Source organism: Anarhichas minor, unplaced genomic scaffold, assembly GCF_050575085.1.
Source record: "Anarhichas minor isolate MPS153535 unplaced genomic scaffold, ASM5057508v1 ptg000022l, whole genome shotgun sequence".
Lineage (NCBI taxonomy): Eukaryota > Metazoa > Chordata > Actinopteri > Perciformes > Anarhichadidae > Anarhichas > Anarhichas minor.
Window position 1 is genome coordinate 3,146,588 of NW_027466468.1, and position 17,694 is coordinate 3,164,281.

General features: G+C 43.6%; 1 protein-coding gene across 7 annotated transcripts in view; it reads right to left on the bottom strand.

Moving 5' to 3' along the window:
- Positions 1 to 252: 252 nt before the first annotated feature.
- Positions 253 to 17,694, bottom strand: part of dyrk1b (dual-specificity tyrosine-(Y)-phosphorylation regulated kinase 1B) — a 41,121-nt gene continuing 23,679 nt past the window's right edge. For 2 of the 7 annotated variants that reach the window (XM_076096667.1, XM_076096665.1), the window contains exons 2-13: positions 10,841 to 11,007; positions 8,863 to 8,982; positions 7,898 to 8,086; positions 7,524 to 7,671; positions 6,408 to 6,557; positions 5,532 to 5,668; positions 5,003 to 5,149; positions 4,747 to 4,887; positions 3,655 to 3,775; positions 3,156 to 3,338; positions 2,256 to 2,359; positions 253 to 2,050 (exon numbers count right to left, since the gene is read on the bottom strand). In XM_076096667.1, the coding sequence (XP_075952782.1) occupies positions 1,535 to 2,050; positions 2,256 to 2,359; positions 3,156 to 3,338; positions 3,655 to 3,775; positions 4,747 to 4,887; positions 5,003 to 5,149; positions 5,532 to 5,668; positions 6,408 to 6,557; positions 7,524 to 7,671; positions 7,898 to 8,086; positions 8,863 to 8,982; positions 10,841 to 10,909 (2,025 nt within the window). In that variant the 5' untranslated portion in view covers positions 10,910 to 11,007 and the 3' untranslated portion in view covers positions 253 to 1,534. The remainder of the gene's footprint in view (positions 2,051 to 2,255; positions 2,360 to 3,155; positions 3,339 to 3,654; positions 3,776 to 4,746; positions 4,888 to 5,002; positions 5,150 to 5,531; positions 5,669 to 6,407; positions 6,558 to 7,523; positions 7,672 to 7,897; positions 8,087 to 8,862; positions 8,983 to 10,840; positions 11,008 to 17,694) is intronic. The other 5 variants (XR_012955817.1, XR_012955815.1, XR_012955813.1 and 2 more) reach the window with 5 other exon arrangements.

Here is a 17,694-nt window from a genome sequence, read left to right on the forward strand (position 1 = left end):
GTTTGTCTGTCAATCAAAATAACAGCAAGCTGTGATTGGCTGCCTGCTCATGGTTCCCGGTGTGTATTCACTCATGCGATTATGTACCTCGCGTCCTATTTACTTATTGAATATGGACCCCTTTCACTTCCCCTCGGAGGTGTGAAGGCACCAGAGGAGCATCCAGAGCGACCTGTGGAGCGTCATCCTGACAAGACATGAGGTCATGAGGTGGTGGATCAGATTAGTAGGAAGAAAAGCGGAGATCCCATGTTTGTTTGACTTTGGTGTGCAAAAGTATACTCTTTATTCTTATTATATATCCAACTTTATTTTGCCCCAAACCCCTCCCCTCCACCCAGCCCCCACAACCGGTGGCATTCCCATGTCACCAGTTACTGTCACTGTTACAATAGCCAATCAGAGCTCACCTGCAGAAAGAAGGCAACCAAACAAAGAAGAGCAGAAAAAAGGGTTACTTTCAGTTTGTTTTTTCTTGTTAAATAGTAATAAATACATTGAGATGCAGTGGTTCTTACTTTATCCTTTTCTCTTAAGCAGAAGGGTTAAAAAGTTTTTTTTATTTTTTTTTATTTCTGTTTCTATTTCTTTTTATTTCTTTATTGATCTGTGTTGGATCTTTAGCAGCAATCCGGACCAGTTGTCATGGTGATTAGCAGCACAGAGAGGAGGAGCTGTCTGGAGGAGAAACACAACAGGAGGAGGAGGAGGAGGAGGAGGAGAGGAAGAAGAGAGCAGGGGGAGAGGGAGGGGATGAGGAGGAGATCCCTATGAGCGCCAGGAAGGCATCAGTGTCCTGCCACCTTCTCCTCCCTCCTCCTCCCTCCCCCCCTCCCTCCCTCTCTCCGCACGCCGTCGAGACCAGGTGGAGAGCGACGGAGGGAGGACGCGAAAAACTCTAAGAAAAAGTGAGTTTAACACAGACAGGAGTCCTGAATCACACACAGGTTGGCGTTTTCTCCCTTTGAAACCAGCTTCTGTCTTCTTGATGCAGCAGTAGATGTGTGTGTGTGTGTGTGTGTGTTAAGACTGCTCGTCTCTAGGGACTGTAAATATGAATACACTACTGTCAGAACTAACCGGTGTGACCATGGACATGTGATCTTCCACTTGCAGCCACCACATGGAGTAAAATGGAAAAGCATGGCTCCTCTCTCTCTCTTCCTTCTTCATCCTCCTCCTCCTCCTCTCCAGGCTTAAACAACAACCAAGTAGAACACGCAACTCCTCAAACCCGAGAAAAATCAAATAATATTAAACAACAATAATAATAATATTAATAAAAACAAACTCGTCACAATCATTCCTTTCCAATTACAGTCGCAACAGAAGGACAACAAACTAAAACGGGATAAAAAGGGAGAGTTTCCCCCAGCATCTTCCTCCTTCCTCCTCCTCCTCCTCCTCTCATGCAGTACAAACTGTCTCCTTCAGCACAAAGTTCACCTCTTTGTCTCTGAACTCTGGCTGTATGTGTGTAGTTGTAGTAGTTGTAGTTAAAATTGTATGGCTTTAGGGCATGGTTCAGGTTTTATCAAGAGTTGGCTGGCCCCTCGTCTGAGTCCGGCCTCCCTCTGCCCCCCGCAGCGGGGTTATTGTTGTTGGAGGCAGGGTAGTAGTCCTCAGGGGGCGGGGCTTGTGGCCCTGGGGCGGTGGGGGCCGTCCGAGTCCGGAAGGCAGACAGTCCGATTGGCAGAGCGAGGGGCAGGGAGGCCGAGCCGAACTGAGAGGCCTCCATGGAAGACACCGCCCCCAGGTGGTGCAGCCCTAGGGACACGCCCACATCCATGCTGTCACTCATCTGGGGCGAGGATCCCTGCTGGCCCCCCCCTCCGCCGATGCCCGTCTGTCCGCTCTGCCGCAGGCCGCGCCCGCCGTTCCCGTGGTGGGAGTAGGTCGGGTGTGGGTGGTGGGGCGGGTCCAGGAAGTGGCGCTGGTGCTGTTGGGAGGCAGCCGGCTTGTGGAGCAGCAACTGGGTGTATGCTGGGTCCTGACCCCCACCTCCACCATCACTGCCTGGCCACATCCTCATCTGCTGCTGGGAGGGAGCCTGGTGGGGGGGGGACGGGGGACGGGGACACAGAGGTGAGACGCATTCAGAGTGACAGACACGCTCTAAAGAAGAAGCACAACACGTATCTGCTGGAGTAAATGTGGACCCTGCTCAGGATCCAAGATCTAAACCCTTTGAGGGGTTAGAGACGTTTTACTGCTGCATTTGAATGAACCAGGACGGGACATCCTGTAAAACATACCTGAGGGCTGGTCATCTCATAGTCTGAATGTGTAACAGCAGAGTTGTAGTAGCGGTTACTGTAGCGGTAGTTGCGGTTGTCATTGGAAGAACCACTGGAGCCACCTGGAGATAAAACAGACCGGCATTAAACTCACACCGCTGTTGGCTGCGTTGATGGTCTGTTTTGTGGAGACACAGTTTATTCACTTTGGTACAGTTTGGGGGCGTGTCATGCTGCAGGGTGACGACATGTGGACCGAGGGTGTCGATCTGTCGGTATCTCGCCATTCCATTCAAAATTGATTCAGCATGTCTCAGGATTTACTCCAGTCCGCTGTGCGCTTATGAAGGCGGTGTGGCAAATTATGACAGGAACGCAGAATATAGTGTGTAAGAAGTAGTATTTATATTTGAAAAAGTTCTATCAACTGATTGCAGTAATGTAAACACACCACCCTAAGACACATGTTACACATATAAACAACTTTTACTAAAAAGTTTTAGGTATTTCTCAATTCTTAGTGACTTCAGGAACATTAAGTCCAAGTTAGAGATAAACAAAATGCTGCCTGTCACATGAATACAATTGTTTAGGCTAGCTGCCTTTTGTATTTCTGTTTCTTTGGGTGTAATCTTTCAACCAATCACCCAGTAATGCTTCATACTTGGTGTGTAGCATTACTGTCCTTTAGTAGCAACATCTAGGCTCTTTTGTAGAAATTGTAGAAACAATAAAATAATTAATTCTTGGAAGATGTGAATTGTTTCAGAATCTTAGAAGATATGAATCTTGATTGGATGTGGTTTACACTAACAGCCAGATCAAAGTGAGTGAGCTGCCTGCAGTCATGGTCGACAGTCCAAGCTCCATCTTCCCTCTCAGCTGTAGATAATCACTGTCACTGTTGGTGTACTTTACCAGAGCTAGAAACAGAGCTAGTAGTGGAGGTTGAATGGGAGTGGTCCATGGCAGGAGAGGTGGATGTAGATGAACTGGTGTTGGTTCCTTCATCTGTCGTCTTCTTGAAGAAATTGTGCTGCAGGGCGTAGAATGGCGTGATGCGGCTTTTAGGGTCGTAGTCCAGCATGCGCAGGATCAGGTCTGGAGGAGGACAAAGGACAGGTTCTGTTTAGGCTCTGTGTACAGGGTGAAGAGGCTGGTACTCTCACCACATGCTCTGACATATCATTAACATGTTGAGATGCTCAGCTTGTTTAAACATGTTATACACCATCTCTTGCTCACACACAGAATGTGATTCTCTACAACGCAGCAACTTCCTCTCAATGTTTGTAATGTTGGCTGTATTCATATCGATGGAAAGACATCTTGGAAATATAAATACAAACCAATCATTTTTAGGGAACCAATAGATGCCGTATCTATCCCTTCAGATCAATACAAAGTGCTGGCTTACCTTTAAACTTCAGGTAGTCACAGGGGGCGTGTCCCGGCTCCCCTGCCCTTCTCCCCCCTGGGCCCCCAGTCTCTACACCCAAAATCTCATGAAGACGCCGTGTGGCCGGGGGCTTATACTCCTGGAAAACACACAAACACGCATATTTAGAAACAGAGAGATATGAATCAAGATCCTCCGTTAACTCCCACTACCACGATACACAAGCAGTTAGCTTGAAACATGCTTATATTTGCATTTCCAATACACCCGTATTGTTTCTAATACTACGTGTGTATATTACTTTGTGCTTACACTTTGCTGAGGATTGTAACTGTTGGATACTGAGACTTGTGCCAGCACTAATACAATAAAAGGTGAATAAAACCCCACAACAACCACCGTCCGAATCATCCACAGTCTTGGCTGAGGACAGTCCTCTCATTCTTTTCCTTCAGCAGAAAGTAGTTCTCAATGAGAACTCCGGTCTACAATTTGAAAAAGTGGCTAAAATATTAAGAGGCCAACATTTGTAAAAGCGGGCCTTCATACACTTTGACACAGTGCTCCCAAAAACCCGTCTGCAGCATCTAAACACCTTTTCACATGCTTCACAGTGACGTCATTCACCTGCTGCCCTCTATTGTTTAAGGCAAAGAAATAGCTTTTCATGCACCGGTTGATTTTGAGATTATAGACTATTTTGCTTCCATAACTTTTCTTCTTTCAGATTTGTGGAAAGAAAACATTCAAAATACTCATTTAGGTGTTTTCTTTTACTACTTTGTAATAAATGTGTGTCTGTAGAGTTCTCATTAGATAATGCCTCATTTGCATACTTCAGAAAACTTGTAATGCAAAAGATAATAGTCTTGAATGTAAGTAATCACCTGGGCAAGTTTCATAGAGATATCTATCAGTTACATGTTTGACCCCTGTAGTGTCTCCCCTTACAACATGGTTTTGTTTACTCGTGTGGTAGATCTTATGCATTTGCAATAACTAGAAGTCCCACATTGGATTCTTGAGCATCAGGAGTCAGAAGACACAAGACTAACAGGAGAAAGTTGACTTTTTAATAAAACAAACTGTAAATGGATCTGAATCAAATACCTTCTTGACGTCCTTGTTCTTCTTCACTGTCCACAGACCGTCTGACAGCTTGTCAAAATACTTCCTGGCTTTAGGAGCTGCATCCAGCATGTGGCTGGGCGGGACCCCCAGAACCTCCACAATCTTATTCATCTGGTCAACCTAAACAAACACACACTCATGATTAGCTTAGTGACAACATGCTGAATCAAACGTGAATGTGGATATGAGAGCGCTGAATCATCGCGCAGCCCTACTTAGCCGATATGTTTGTTACCTCGTTGGAGCCGCTGAAGAGAGGCTCTCCTGTGTGCATCTCCACCAGGATGCATCCCAGAGACCACATGTCGATGGCCAGGTCGTACGGCATTCCCAACAGGACCTCGGGAGAGCGGTAGAACCTGCTCTGGATGTACTGGTAGATCTGAGAGGATGGGATGGGATGGGGGGGGCATCAGTAACAACTAGAAAGTCTAAAAGTGAAATGACGCTCATGCTGTTTCAGTGGCTGTCCACTGTGATGAACCGTGTTCTCATCCACAATCTGGTTACTGCCAGTCAGGAAATGTTCCCTTCATACAAACTCTATACAGAACCCCTGATAACCATGCTGACTGGGACTTATGTGTGATACATTCATCCACCATTCACTCATCTATTTTCTGAACCCTGATGATTATGGTCACCGGCGGGATGAATTTATAATATATCATTTTATATAAAGTAAACTAATAAGTGTACTCTACAGGCATATTTGGAAGGTTTGTGTGTGTGTGTGTTTAAACATGTGTGTGGATGCTGCTCACCCTCTGTCCCAGCTGGCAGGAGGACCCAAAGTCGACTATCTTGATGGCGGATCTCTTGGGGTTACACAGCAGGATGTTCTCTGGTTTCAGGTCGCAGTGGATGATTGACAGCTCTGGAGTGGCCAGGAATAATAACGCTGTGGACAAGAACAGACATCGTATATATTAGGGCTGCTCGATTATGGCAACAAAAAAATCATAATCACGTTATTTTGGGCAAATCTTGACGTGAAGATTATTCAATGCGATAACTCATTGACTTTGGAAACATCATGCAATTAATACATTTTTTATTGTCTTTTTAAACCATGGATTTTATTGAACTTTAAATATAATTAAATTCAAAAACAAACGTAAATAAATAAATAAAAATAAGACTTTAAAATAAATTAAAATAAATGAAATTGAAGTATGCTGTAACGTTAGTGCACATCAACAACCTTCTGATAAATACTAAACATAAAATATTCAATATATAAACTAATACATATAAATAGATTAGTGAAATATGTATTAGATACAATATTCTCTCGATTATCTTGTTTTCGTATTCCTTGTTTTGTATATTTAGAATCCTATTGTAAGATGATGAATATATCACATGTGTCTTGATGTTCTAGCAGCATTAACCTGCATCTATGGCATAACCACTGCACTCAAAGGGAAAAGGCAACTGTCAAAATGCTTCCATCATCCCCCTGATAAATATTTCCATTATTATTTAATGTAGTCCTTTGTCTTTGACCGACAATATTCTTCCTTCCTGATTTGAAGACGATTTCAAACTGCATTCGTCCTCCTTTCTTTTCGTCCACTAGGGGGCAGACAACCACCAGCTACACTCATGAAGACGGGTTGGTGTCTCCATGCACCCACCTGTACACAGCTGCTGTGCAAATTTCCTGGTGAGGTTGAGGGAGACTCCTCTGAAGTTGGTGTTCCTCAGCAGATCGTACAGGTTGTAGCTCAACAACTCAAACACCAAACAGAGATGGTTCCTAAACATAAAGTGACGCTTCAGGTGGACTGCACAGAGACACACACACACACACGCACACACACACACACACACACACACACACACACACACACACACACACACACACACACACACACACACACACACACACACACACACACAAAGACAAAGACAGATGGGAGACAAAGAAAAAGGTTAAAAGATAAACTCAAACAAGAATCCGGTTTGGCAAGAGTACTTGACAACAATAAAATCATTTCCTGTCAATTGCTCTTTGAAAATTCCCCACTTATTGAGTCTTGGCTTTCAGAACTAAGAGCCATTTAAGTTCCTAAATTTCACATCAGAGCTGAGATAAGGAGTCAATAAATGTGTTCTTTCATAATCCATTCTTCATGCCATAATCCATTCTTCATGCCATTCTCCATCCTCAACCTTCATGTTGTATTGTATAATACAACCTTGACCTTGAGCTAATAGAACAGCTCAAGGTCCCTTACTAACTAACTGTTTTTCAGTGGATGAAGGTTTTGTAGAATGAGAATGAGATGGCTCACACCTCAACCTGTGAGCTAAGCATGTTGATGACAACAGAGCCATCTCCGTGACAACTGTACTTTGACTTTGTGTACTATTTATTTTAAAGGTGCTACATTTGTTTAACTATCATCTATGTAAAGATATAGTGGAGTAATGTCTACCTGAGCAGAGAATGCAGATCAGATACTCATGCCATCGTGTGGATAGACGCATTTAGAGACATAAGTAAACTATTGACACGTCTTGCAGTGTGACGGTATACAACACCGGGAGGTCTGACACCATGAATACGTTGGATGTTCAACTCTACTCTGACCAATCTGTCCATGTTTGAGGATCCGCACAACAAACCTGTGTGAACACGTCCGTGTATGAAGACGACCAGTGTAGTATAAGCAGAGGTTGTATATGTTTCATATCTGACCCCTGTACTCTCACACCCCTCTGTAACGTGTGCATGTGTGTGTTCTTACCTATGTAATATTTCATCTCAGTGTCATGCTTGTTCATGAGCTCCAGCAGGCGCAGTTCAATCTGTGCCTGGTTTAGAAATGCCTTCTTGTTCTTAATGATCTTAATGGCGACCCATTCCTGCTCATGGTGGTCGTAGGCCTTCACCACCTGCAGACACACATAACAACACATGCTTTAGGATTTCATTTGTTTTTCATTAGACAGGGAATGACTGACAGCCTGATGTCCCAGGCTTTGTTCTGTTATATAATAATAATAATGCTAGCAGTTCACTGAGACTAACGTGTTACTGACTGTAGGAGCTACTTGAGACATCATCATCTGTGAGGAAGACTTTATAAACTAGCAATGAATGTGGATTCAGTGTTCATACCTGTCCGAAGGAGCCCTTTCCGATCAGCGAGTCTATCTCATAGCGGTCCAGCCACTTTTCTCCGTTTTTGACAATGTAGTCGTAGTTGTCGTCGTCATAGCCGTCGTTGTAGACTTTCCTCTCCTTCTTGGTGCTGCTGTCCTCTGGAGGGACCTGCTGGGCCCGTCGCTTCTTCTTAGTATAGTACACCTGTGGGTCGGAACAAATACATCAAAAAAGCAGCTTCGGCTGCTCCCAGCCCAGTCGGCCATTTTTACATTTTCTTGGTTGCCTTTTTTTTCTTGTGTCACATCAACATTAAGGTTAACACTTAGTTTGATTATGACACCACGTCACAATTTTAATGTACCTATGGATCTGTCATTTTGTTCAATCCATAAAGGCAACGTGCATAGTAACATTTTCTCCCATAATCAGCACATTGTAACTATATATGAGAGCACTGTACAAGAAGGCTGCCATTCTTAAGGACACATCTGAGTTGAAATCATGAACCCTACCAACCTTCAACCAATCATGTTCATCAGCAATAAACCTAAACGAGGACTAGCCAATCAGAGGCAGAGTAGGGCGGGTCTTCACGGATGGGGGAGGAGAATGAATCTAACTACGGTAAATAACAAGCTGCTTAACTTCCAATAGCTGTGAAAGAGGTCATTTGGCATGCGGATGAAAGGATCCTAAAAACTCTCGTGCACACTTATTGCTGGTGTGCCATTGGTTAAGCTACCGCACACCAATGGTGGCACGCATGCCTACGGTTGCCTAAAGAGTAAACCCCAAACTAGTGGTGGTCCACCGACAGCCGTGCATTCCTTAAACAATGCTTTATCCCTGCTTTGGCTTGATCTCAGGAAAACAGGCAAACAAACGGACAATCTGAAAGAGTGATCAAAGAAAAGACAAACAAGTGTGTGTGTGTGTGTGTGTGTGTGTGTGTGTGTGTGGTATACCATGTGTCATACCTCATTGATGTGCTTGTAAGTTTTGATGAGGTCAACAGAGAGTTTCCTCAGTGGGGCGCTGGCAGGGTCTCTGAAACTAGGGGGGATCCTCCGCTGGAGTATGGTCATATCAGACAGCACCTACAGAGAGCAGCAACACGTCATACATGCGACTCAGGTTGAAATCAGCAGAGAATCTAGAAAACATTTAGGCATTTCAGGACATCACTAATACATTTTTTAACGACTGAAAACATTGTGTATCAATTTCAAACTCACGTCACGCAGTTCACATTTACAGTACCAGAGTTTGTGCCAAATTATGACCAAGACCAATATGAACCTACTGCCACACATATAACATGGACTTATTATCTAAATTAATAATCTATGACATCCCACCTACTTTCAGGCCCAAAAAAAAGATATGCTACACATTTGGTGCTTACAAGCTGTAAAATGTTTGTGAAATTAAAGGGATAGTTCAGATGTTTTGAAGAGGGTTGTATGAGGTACTTATCCATATTCAGTCCATCATCTACCAACTCAAAGAAAATGTACGCTATATTTTGAATATTTTTACTGCTTAACCTTGCCGTCAGAGAGCCATTTCTGACGGGGAACTGAAGTTGTTATAGTCATCTGTGCTCTCTCCAAAGCCACAAGACTCCATTGACAAAAACAGTACTTTCACCTCGCAGAGAACAGGAGCTGTTGGTCTACCGCTGCCTCCATCAGTTAGTTCATTTGTTGTATTGGGTGACTCTGATTGGGTGACTCTGGCTAGTTCGGATTAACCAAAGTCCCACAATTACACAAAAAAACAACAGAAAACTGAAGCAGCGGCAGACCAGCAACTCTCGTCTTCGGTAAGAATACAGTTTTTGTCGATGGAGTCTTGTGGCATTGGTGAAAGCACAGGTAACTGCTTCGGTTCCTTGTTGACTGTCGGACGCAAGGTAAACGGGGGTAAAAATATTGTAAGTAAAGCGTACACTTAAACCGATATTGATTCTTTAGGTGTGTAAAACATGTTTTGCTGCTTATAGTATATTTCCACCACAGTCCAACCGTGTTCGAGTCAAATGCTATTCTTGACTCAACCCAAATATCTTATGCACGGCTCGTGCTCCACATATTCAGCATGCATGTCAACACAACCCTCCCACAGAACAGCTGGGGGGACGCGGTCATTGGCCTTATTACGGATCCACGGATCACACGTTAACGGGGTTATTAAATTCCCATGACCCTCGGATTGTCTTTGCGAGGGTAGAAAAGTTGCTCAGCCGGTGCTCTGTTGCGCTTCCTGGATCGGAGGTGCTCCGGTTGGCTTCTTTCCTGGACTGTGGCACGAGCTTCTCCAGGAAACAGTGCGATTCATCCTCGTTTTTAGGATTCTTTTGAGTCACTAGCCGCTACTGATGACGTCTTATTCCATTGATTCACTGAGCACTTGTACTTGTCTAATGCAGGACGAGGCTGTTTAGCAGAGTTTAGCCCTCATCGGGTTTGTATCTTAAATAATAATCCAAACTTTAAAGATAACTATTTCATTTAGTTTTCTTCACAGAAATGAATGAAATGCTAAGATACAGGCCAACTGTATCTTTAAATATATATATATAAGTTTTACACCCCTTAAAATCAGGGAGGCCACATGACCCACATGGGAGCTTGTGAGTTTCTGAGATTATTGATCGTTAAAAAAAAAAAGTACAAGCACATTAAAAATGTAATCTATTACTTTTTAGCAACACTATATATATTTTGTGATCCAGCAAAGCCGTTGCCTCTGCACAATATGACTTTTTTTTTCCATCAATGATCACAGAAGACATTGTTTTAATCTCCATCAAAAAAGTGAATTAAAGAACGACGCCCAGCGCTGCAGTGACAATCAACAGGTGAAACAGGCGAACTATAAATCAGTTCCTGTGCCAGAGGCGTGTACCGGTGCAGCACCGAGCGTGTGTGTGTGTGTGTGTGTGTGTGTTACCTGCTGCTGCTCGGCCATGGAGTGGATGGAGCTGAAGGAGGGGTGTGTATGTGTGTGCTGGCTGGTCATGGCTGGCTCAGCGAGGGAGAAGCCCTGGGCAGTGGAGGAGGAGGAGGAGGAGGAGGAGGAGGAGGAGGAGGTGGGCGGACATCCTGAGCTGCTTACACCTGGGGAGAGAGGGGGGAGAGAGAGAGAGATGATTAGAGAGGGAAACCCCAACATTCTAATCCGTCTCTCTGCCTCCATCGATGGTCCGACTGCTACAAGTGATCCCAACTGATCAGAAACCACACAGTCGCTGATCATTAGTTTCCATATTGGCCATACATACATTACTATCTACTCACCACGTCCAGCTGGAGAAGCAGGACAGTCATTCCGTACCAAGTTCCAAAAACACTCTGAACATTTTAAACACATGCAGAGGACTCTCCGATTTGACCATTTGAAACTGTCGCAAAATCTAAAATGATTGCCACTGGATTTTTGAGGCTTTTCCGCAACATCAATATGTAATTTTAGAAAATATTTTTATTTCAAGAAGTAACATACTCGTCGGTCATGGTTGCCAGGTTGCCATTAAAAACTATTTTTAGAAATTGACAACCATTTCTTGTCCTACTTTTTAACATATAAATAAGATCAGCAGACAGCAACACGTGCACCCCAAAATAAACAAATTTGTAATATTTGTTGCATTAGTTATATTTGTTACAGTCAGAAGCAGAATGTGTGTTGGTGCTCACAGGACTGTGTTTTAGAGACAAGGGCTAATGTTATTGTTTGACTGCAGTGTTTGGTTTGGTTACTGTGATAAAGTCATATAACTGCATAGTTAATTACTCCAACTGTGAGGAGACTTAAGATGGCAAACAAAAGATGATGTCTAGTCACCCTGGCAACACCTTTAAGTTTGAGAAGGATCCCTTAAATCTGGTCACTAAAGAGCTATAAGTCAAAAATGTACGAAGCAGGATGTTTTACTCTGACCTCAAACATACCTTGAAGATATCTGTACTGACACAATACGGATGTGTCTGTGACGACCTTCAAGCGGCTGCTATGTCACGCTAAGGCGGCTGAAATAGATTCCAATCCAACTTTTTGTACACGAATAACTCTGCTGCCTAATCTCTGACTTCTTTTGTTTTCACAATGCATTGGGAATTTTCTGGCTGTTTTCTTACGTTTTTCAGTTGGTTGCGCCGTTACTTTTGCTTGCAAAGTGACGTGGGAGCTTCTGACCGCCATCTTTGTCTTTGAATCATTCAGTAAAAATGAGATGGCATAGAGGCCTGAATCAAGATTGTGATGGGATTTCCATTAATCATGCAGCCCTACTAGCTGTCAGATGAATAAAGATGAGCATCGTGTCCGAGTTAAAAGTTGATACAACACAAAGACAACCACCAACGGTCAGCTGGCTACCAAAATGAAGGAACGATCTGCAACCTAGACAAACATTTTCATGTCATTGTGACTCTGATTAAGCGGTTTTGTCACATCCCTGGACCGTAAGACTTCATCAGTTGATAATAAAATTACAAAAGAGAAAAAAAATGCTGAGGTCATAAATCTGCACTAAATGGGTGAATGTGATTCACATCAGCCAATCAAAGAGCTCCCTCTACCGACTTCCTCTCATGCCAGTTCAGCGGGCTCCATGGGCCAACACTGGGGTGACACTGGGGTGACACTGGGCATACACTGGGCCGAGCTAACAGCCGGACACACTCCAAGAACTACAGCTGGTGGTCGGCACGACAACATGAGGGCTGCCGAGTTTTGCATCTGTCAGTCTCATCCTGTAAAGCAAACACGCACACACAGCATTTCTGCTTCTTTCTGTGGGGAGTGGGGGGGGAATGGACACACCCACCAAATAGATAGCCAATCAGAGCGAGAGTTTGTAATAACAGTTGCTCTTTGACTTTTCGATGTAAACTAATTCTGGTGGACCGTGGATGTGTTTGACCAATCAGTGACGCTCATCTTGGTAAACCCCACCCTTTTAAAATATTATTCTGGTCAAATCATTAAACGTAAGTCTCGCCCGCTAGGCTAAGCACCTACTGCTAGCTCACATAGCAAGTGAGCTAGCTACCATAAAAAATAACATGTGTGGGTAAGAACGAAGCCAGGCTTTACGGCCTAATTAGTGACGGCTTGATTTGATTTGTGCCCGATAAGTGAAAGATTTTGAAAACATCAACAGGAGCTCTAACTCACTGCCAAATATGTCTGGTCACATAGAGACTGGTTACATTGGCTGCCTCTCACATGTACTATGGAGTACGTGTCGCCATCGCATGGCCTCTATCTATGGACTCACTGATAGCCTCCGTGGAGAAAGTCTTCAAAAACGCCCAAAATCCCCCTCTTGTACACAACTGTTTATGTAAGAGAACCTCAAAATGTGCAGATGCAAATGAATCAGTCTCTGCATCTGTACGACTCTCACCTAAATGAATGCAATGCTCCAGTTTCAGGCAAGAGTGAACTTTCCATAACAGAGGAGGCAGCAGTATTAAAATAAAACTATGGCATAAAGTGGGACATGAGAAATTAACGTTTGACTTTTTTACCCACCAAGAATGAGGCGGGTTTGTGTAAAGGCAATCTCAGCGACAACAATTCATGTTGTGATTAAGCAGTTGGACCTACCTGTGTAAAATAAATAGCAGATGTCCCTGTATAAGGTCTATATACAAGTAAAACTTTTATTGTGAAGCAGCAGAACTGCAGGAAATACAGGTTGCAATCGGGGGAGGATTATTTAAATAAATTAAAGTAGGTTACGAGCAGCCAGACTTTTAGAAATGCTACTTTTTCTATATTCACTTGCACGACCAATAGGACTGCACAATTATGTGGGGGCGACTGTGGCTAAGTGGATAGCAGGGCCGTCCTTCAATCAGAGGGACGGCGGTTCGATCCCCGGCTCCTGCTCTGCTAGTCGCATGTCGATGTGTCCTTGAGCAAGACACTTAACCCCAAAATTGCTCCCGTAGCTGTGCCTACGGTGTAGAAATGTGATAGACTCTGAATTGTAAGTCGCTTTGGATAAAAAGCGTCTGCTAAATGACTGTAATGTAATGTAATGGCCAAAATGATACTCACAATTATATTGATCCATTATATTTTATCGCAATTATTGATTGATTTTTTGACAAAATATTTTTCTGCCACTTTTACATTTGAATGAACAGAGCACCGCTTTCACCGCTTTAAAATACAGTTCTTCTTCACCTGAATTTAGTGCATTTTGATGTTGCCCTTACAATTAGCAGTATATTACTCGTCTTTAGGAAGAGCAGAGCGCGCATTTTAAACATTGATATCGCAGTCGACCCTGTCCCTTTGGGAAGCCAAAATCGTGATCGCAATAGATATTCGAATAATTGTGCAAGCCTTATGACTACAGGTGTTGATCCAATCAGTTTAATCCAAGACACAACTGATGAAGGAGATGCATGGATCGGCCCTGCTACCAAACAGGTTGACACTACTGCAGGTCAGAGTGGGTAAAGCAGGCTAGAATGGGTCTCTGGGAATTAGATGTCCATAGATTTACATAAACAGGGCAAACCCTGTTTGTAATGCTGAGCTCCTGTGCTGTAAAAACAGTGCTACTGCTCTCTATACCAGTCAAAGTTTAAGATATTTCAGGCCTGCAGAATCAGGTCTATTCTTATATCACTATAACATAATTCAGGGCAGACATTTTCTGTGAACATGTAAGAATAGCCTAACTTTTGTAATTATAGGTTCCTCGCCATTATTATCTACCATACACGGTGTAGACAGTTCTCCTATTCAGCGCTCAACATCTTCCGAATGGCTCCCTGAGAGGTTTTTTTTTTTTCTAAATAGAGCTCTGTGGCTAAATGAGGTTCTATTTGTGAAGTTAAAAAAAAACCCACTCAGCAGCTTTGAACCTCTGTTGTTGAACTGCGTGTGTGCTGCACTTGTGTTGGGCTTTGCGATAAGGTAGAGAAAGTAATCCAATCACCGTCACTGGGACTGTTGTGGTGCTCTGGGTCCTGGCCTGCTTACAGATATGACACTGCTGGAGAGAGGGAGAGAATATCTGCCTAGTACTGAGAAATCCGCACCGTCTCTTTAAGAGACTGAGAGGCACTCACAGCACTTCCTCAATCTGGCATCCCCCTTCTTGCGCTGCCATTGGCCGGGGCCCCCTCTTTCTCTGTCAGCTGATTCGCTGTTGGTATCTAAGGGCTGGCTGGCCAGCGCTCTATAAATAAACCCAGTGCTGTCTCAGCAACCAACCTACAATACTCATTAGCTACTTCTCTCTCTCCTCTTCCGCCTCTCTCCTGCTAAGCAAGTAGCTTCCAATAGCAGGCCTGGCTCTCAGCGGCAGCAGTCTGACATACTCTCCCCTAGCAACCCAACCCACCCTACCAGCCGCTCTCTCCTCCCCCTTTCCTTCATCATCCTTCCTGCTCGCTCCAACCTTCTCTACCTCTGAATCTGATTTCTCCCCTCCATTTACCCATCCGTCATCCCTCACTCCCGTCTTCCAATCCTTCCCGACTTCAATCGGATGACACATTTCCTTGTTTTCTGCAGACTGTCTCATCTCTCCATCAACATTGTGTTGATGCACAATGATGTAACAATATTTAGGGCACCGGCGAGGAGTCACTCCAGGCAGCACGGCAACAACGCACAGTACAGGCAGAGACTGATGCTTCCTGCTCGACAACAAGTTGCTGGATGATGAGGAACAGTGCTGGGCCAACTGTGCGCGTACCAGAGTCCATCGGAGATAACCAACGGTTGTGCAACGCTGCCTTGGAGAGGGGTCTCTGAGCCACTAGTGTGCACACACAAATCTATTTAAGCACGACTGTAGTCAACAGCACTCGAGTCAGAGACAAGTCCAAGTCTGAGTATTTCCTAGACCGGGTGAAGACAGAGTCCAAGCAAACAAAACGGTGCTAACAGAGTATTACAGCGAGATACAGTTTAACTCAGAGGTTGCTCTTCCTGCAGGAATTGAAGCATTTGCTAAAATCATGATCACAACTCAACGAAAAGTATGATACAAAAACAACATCCCTGGTCTAAAAACCCCAATGAACAATTATTTTACAGATCCCCGAAACACATATTACATAAATATGGAGCTAAAGCCACCGTAGGCCTCAAGCCCCGCCCACTAACACAGCTGGTCCAGTTACACTCAGTTTTTAACACGATAACTAGCTAATACAGCAACACAAAACAAATGCAATATTTCAAAGAAGCTGTTGATTTGATTCCAGCCATCGCTTATGCATAGTTACATACAGTAACTACTATTTCCACAGGAGCATATCATCTGAAGACATCAGCCCATCTGATCTTAACACAATGTGATTGGTGTCGACACAATCACAACTAAAAGAATAAGTACACAATAGCATCATGTCACACACCCAGTGAGAGGTTAAAGAAGGACTACAGTCTTTGATGCACCACACTTATCAAATGATTTGTATCACAAAATTGTTATTGATGCTTAAATTCTCCCCTATATCTCAGACTAGCAATATCAAAAGTAACCTACACAACGCGTTGAATGGAGAAAGACTTTCCATCTCTAGTGAGTGTTTATATGTGCACAGGTATCCTGGCTGGGATCAGGTTTCTGGGATCAGGTTTTTGGAGTATCCCGGTGATCATCAGAAACCTGGACATGTTACCTGGAGCACTCCAAAAAGACAATTGCATAAAAATGTCTGTTAGAATTTTGTATACAGGGACATGAACGACCAGGTTTCTCATGTAAACATTATACCGAATAAGATCAAACAAGGACACTAAACGTAGGAAACCTCCACATACATTTACTAAAGCTCAGTGATTAAACACATACTGATATGGAGCCGTCAGTGGCCAGAGTTCGTAGTGCTACTTCAGCATGGACGGCAGATAAAATCAGGGAATTGCCATAATCGCCTTATTGAAAAATGTTGGATCGTAAACAGTGACGTGGAGCTTCGATCTAAAGATGTATTGAGACTAAACAGCGTGACTGCACACAAAGTCAAGTCAGTCAAGATCAAGATGCATCTGAGCTTCACCCAAATGTTTCCACTTGTGCCGAAGCCGACTGTGCAGATCCAAGAGGGACAAGGAGACGGTCAAAGAAAGAAGCTCTCGGAACAAAAGTCCACTGGAAGATTTGAGCGAGTCGGCCTCAGCGGTCATATACATACCGTTAGCCAACAGCTAACATACTGGCTTAAAGTACACACTCCGATGATTGAGAAAACTGTAATCAATCTGTGTTCACAAAGTCAAATATCTAAGGGAGAACGTTTGGATTGTATTAGACAGTAGTTATATGTTTATACGCAGAAAATACTCTGCATATACTTTGCTATTACTGAAAACTGTGCAGTATACAGGTTACAGCAAGCCCGTGCTCTTAAATACATTTTTATGTACAGTCAAGATAAAGACCAACTCCTCTTCCAAGACCAAAATTAATGTAAGATTTAACCAGCAGCCATTCAACATTTCTTAGCCAAGCTAACGTTGTGGCTGTAGTGATATCAGTGTCGTTCTGTTGGTCGAGCACTTAAAATATCTCAACAACTATTGGATGGTTTTGCCATATTTGGTTTCTACCATATGGACATTTTGGAGGCTGTTGTGTGCAGTGCTGTTGAACACCACCCATATTGATACAATTGGTTTGTGAACTGTTCAGCACACAGAGTGTAGCTGAGGCTACTCCACACAGTGTATAGGCCAAGTGTTGGCCAGCACCACAGTCCATGTTTATGCCATGGCACAAACTGGCCTGACAAACATACACATGGTTGGATAAATGGGGGAAA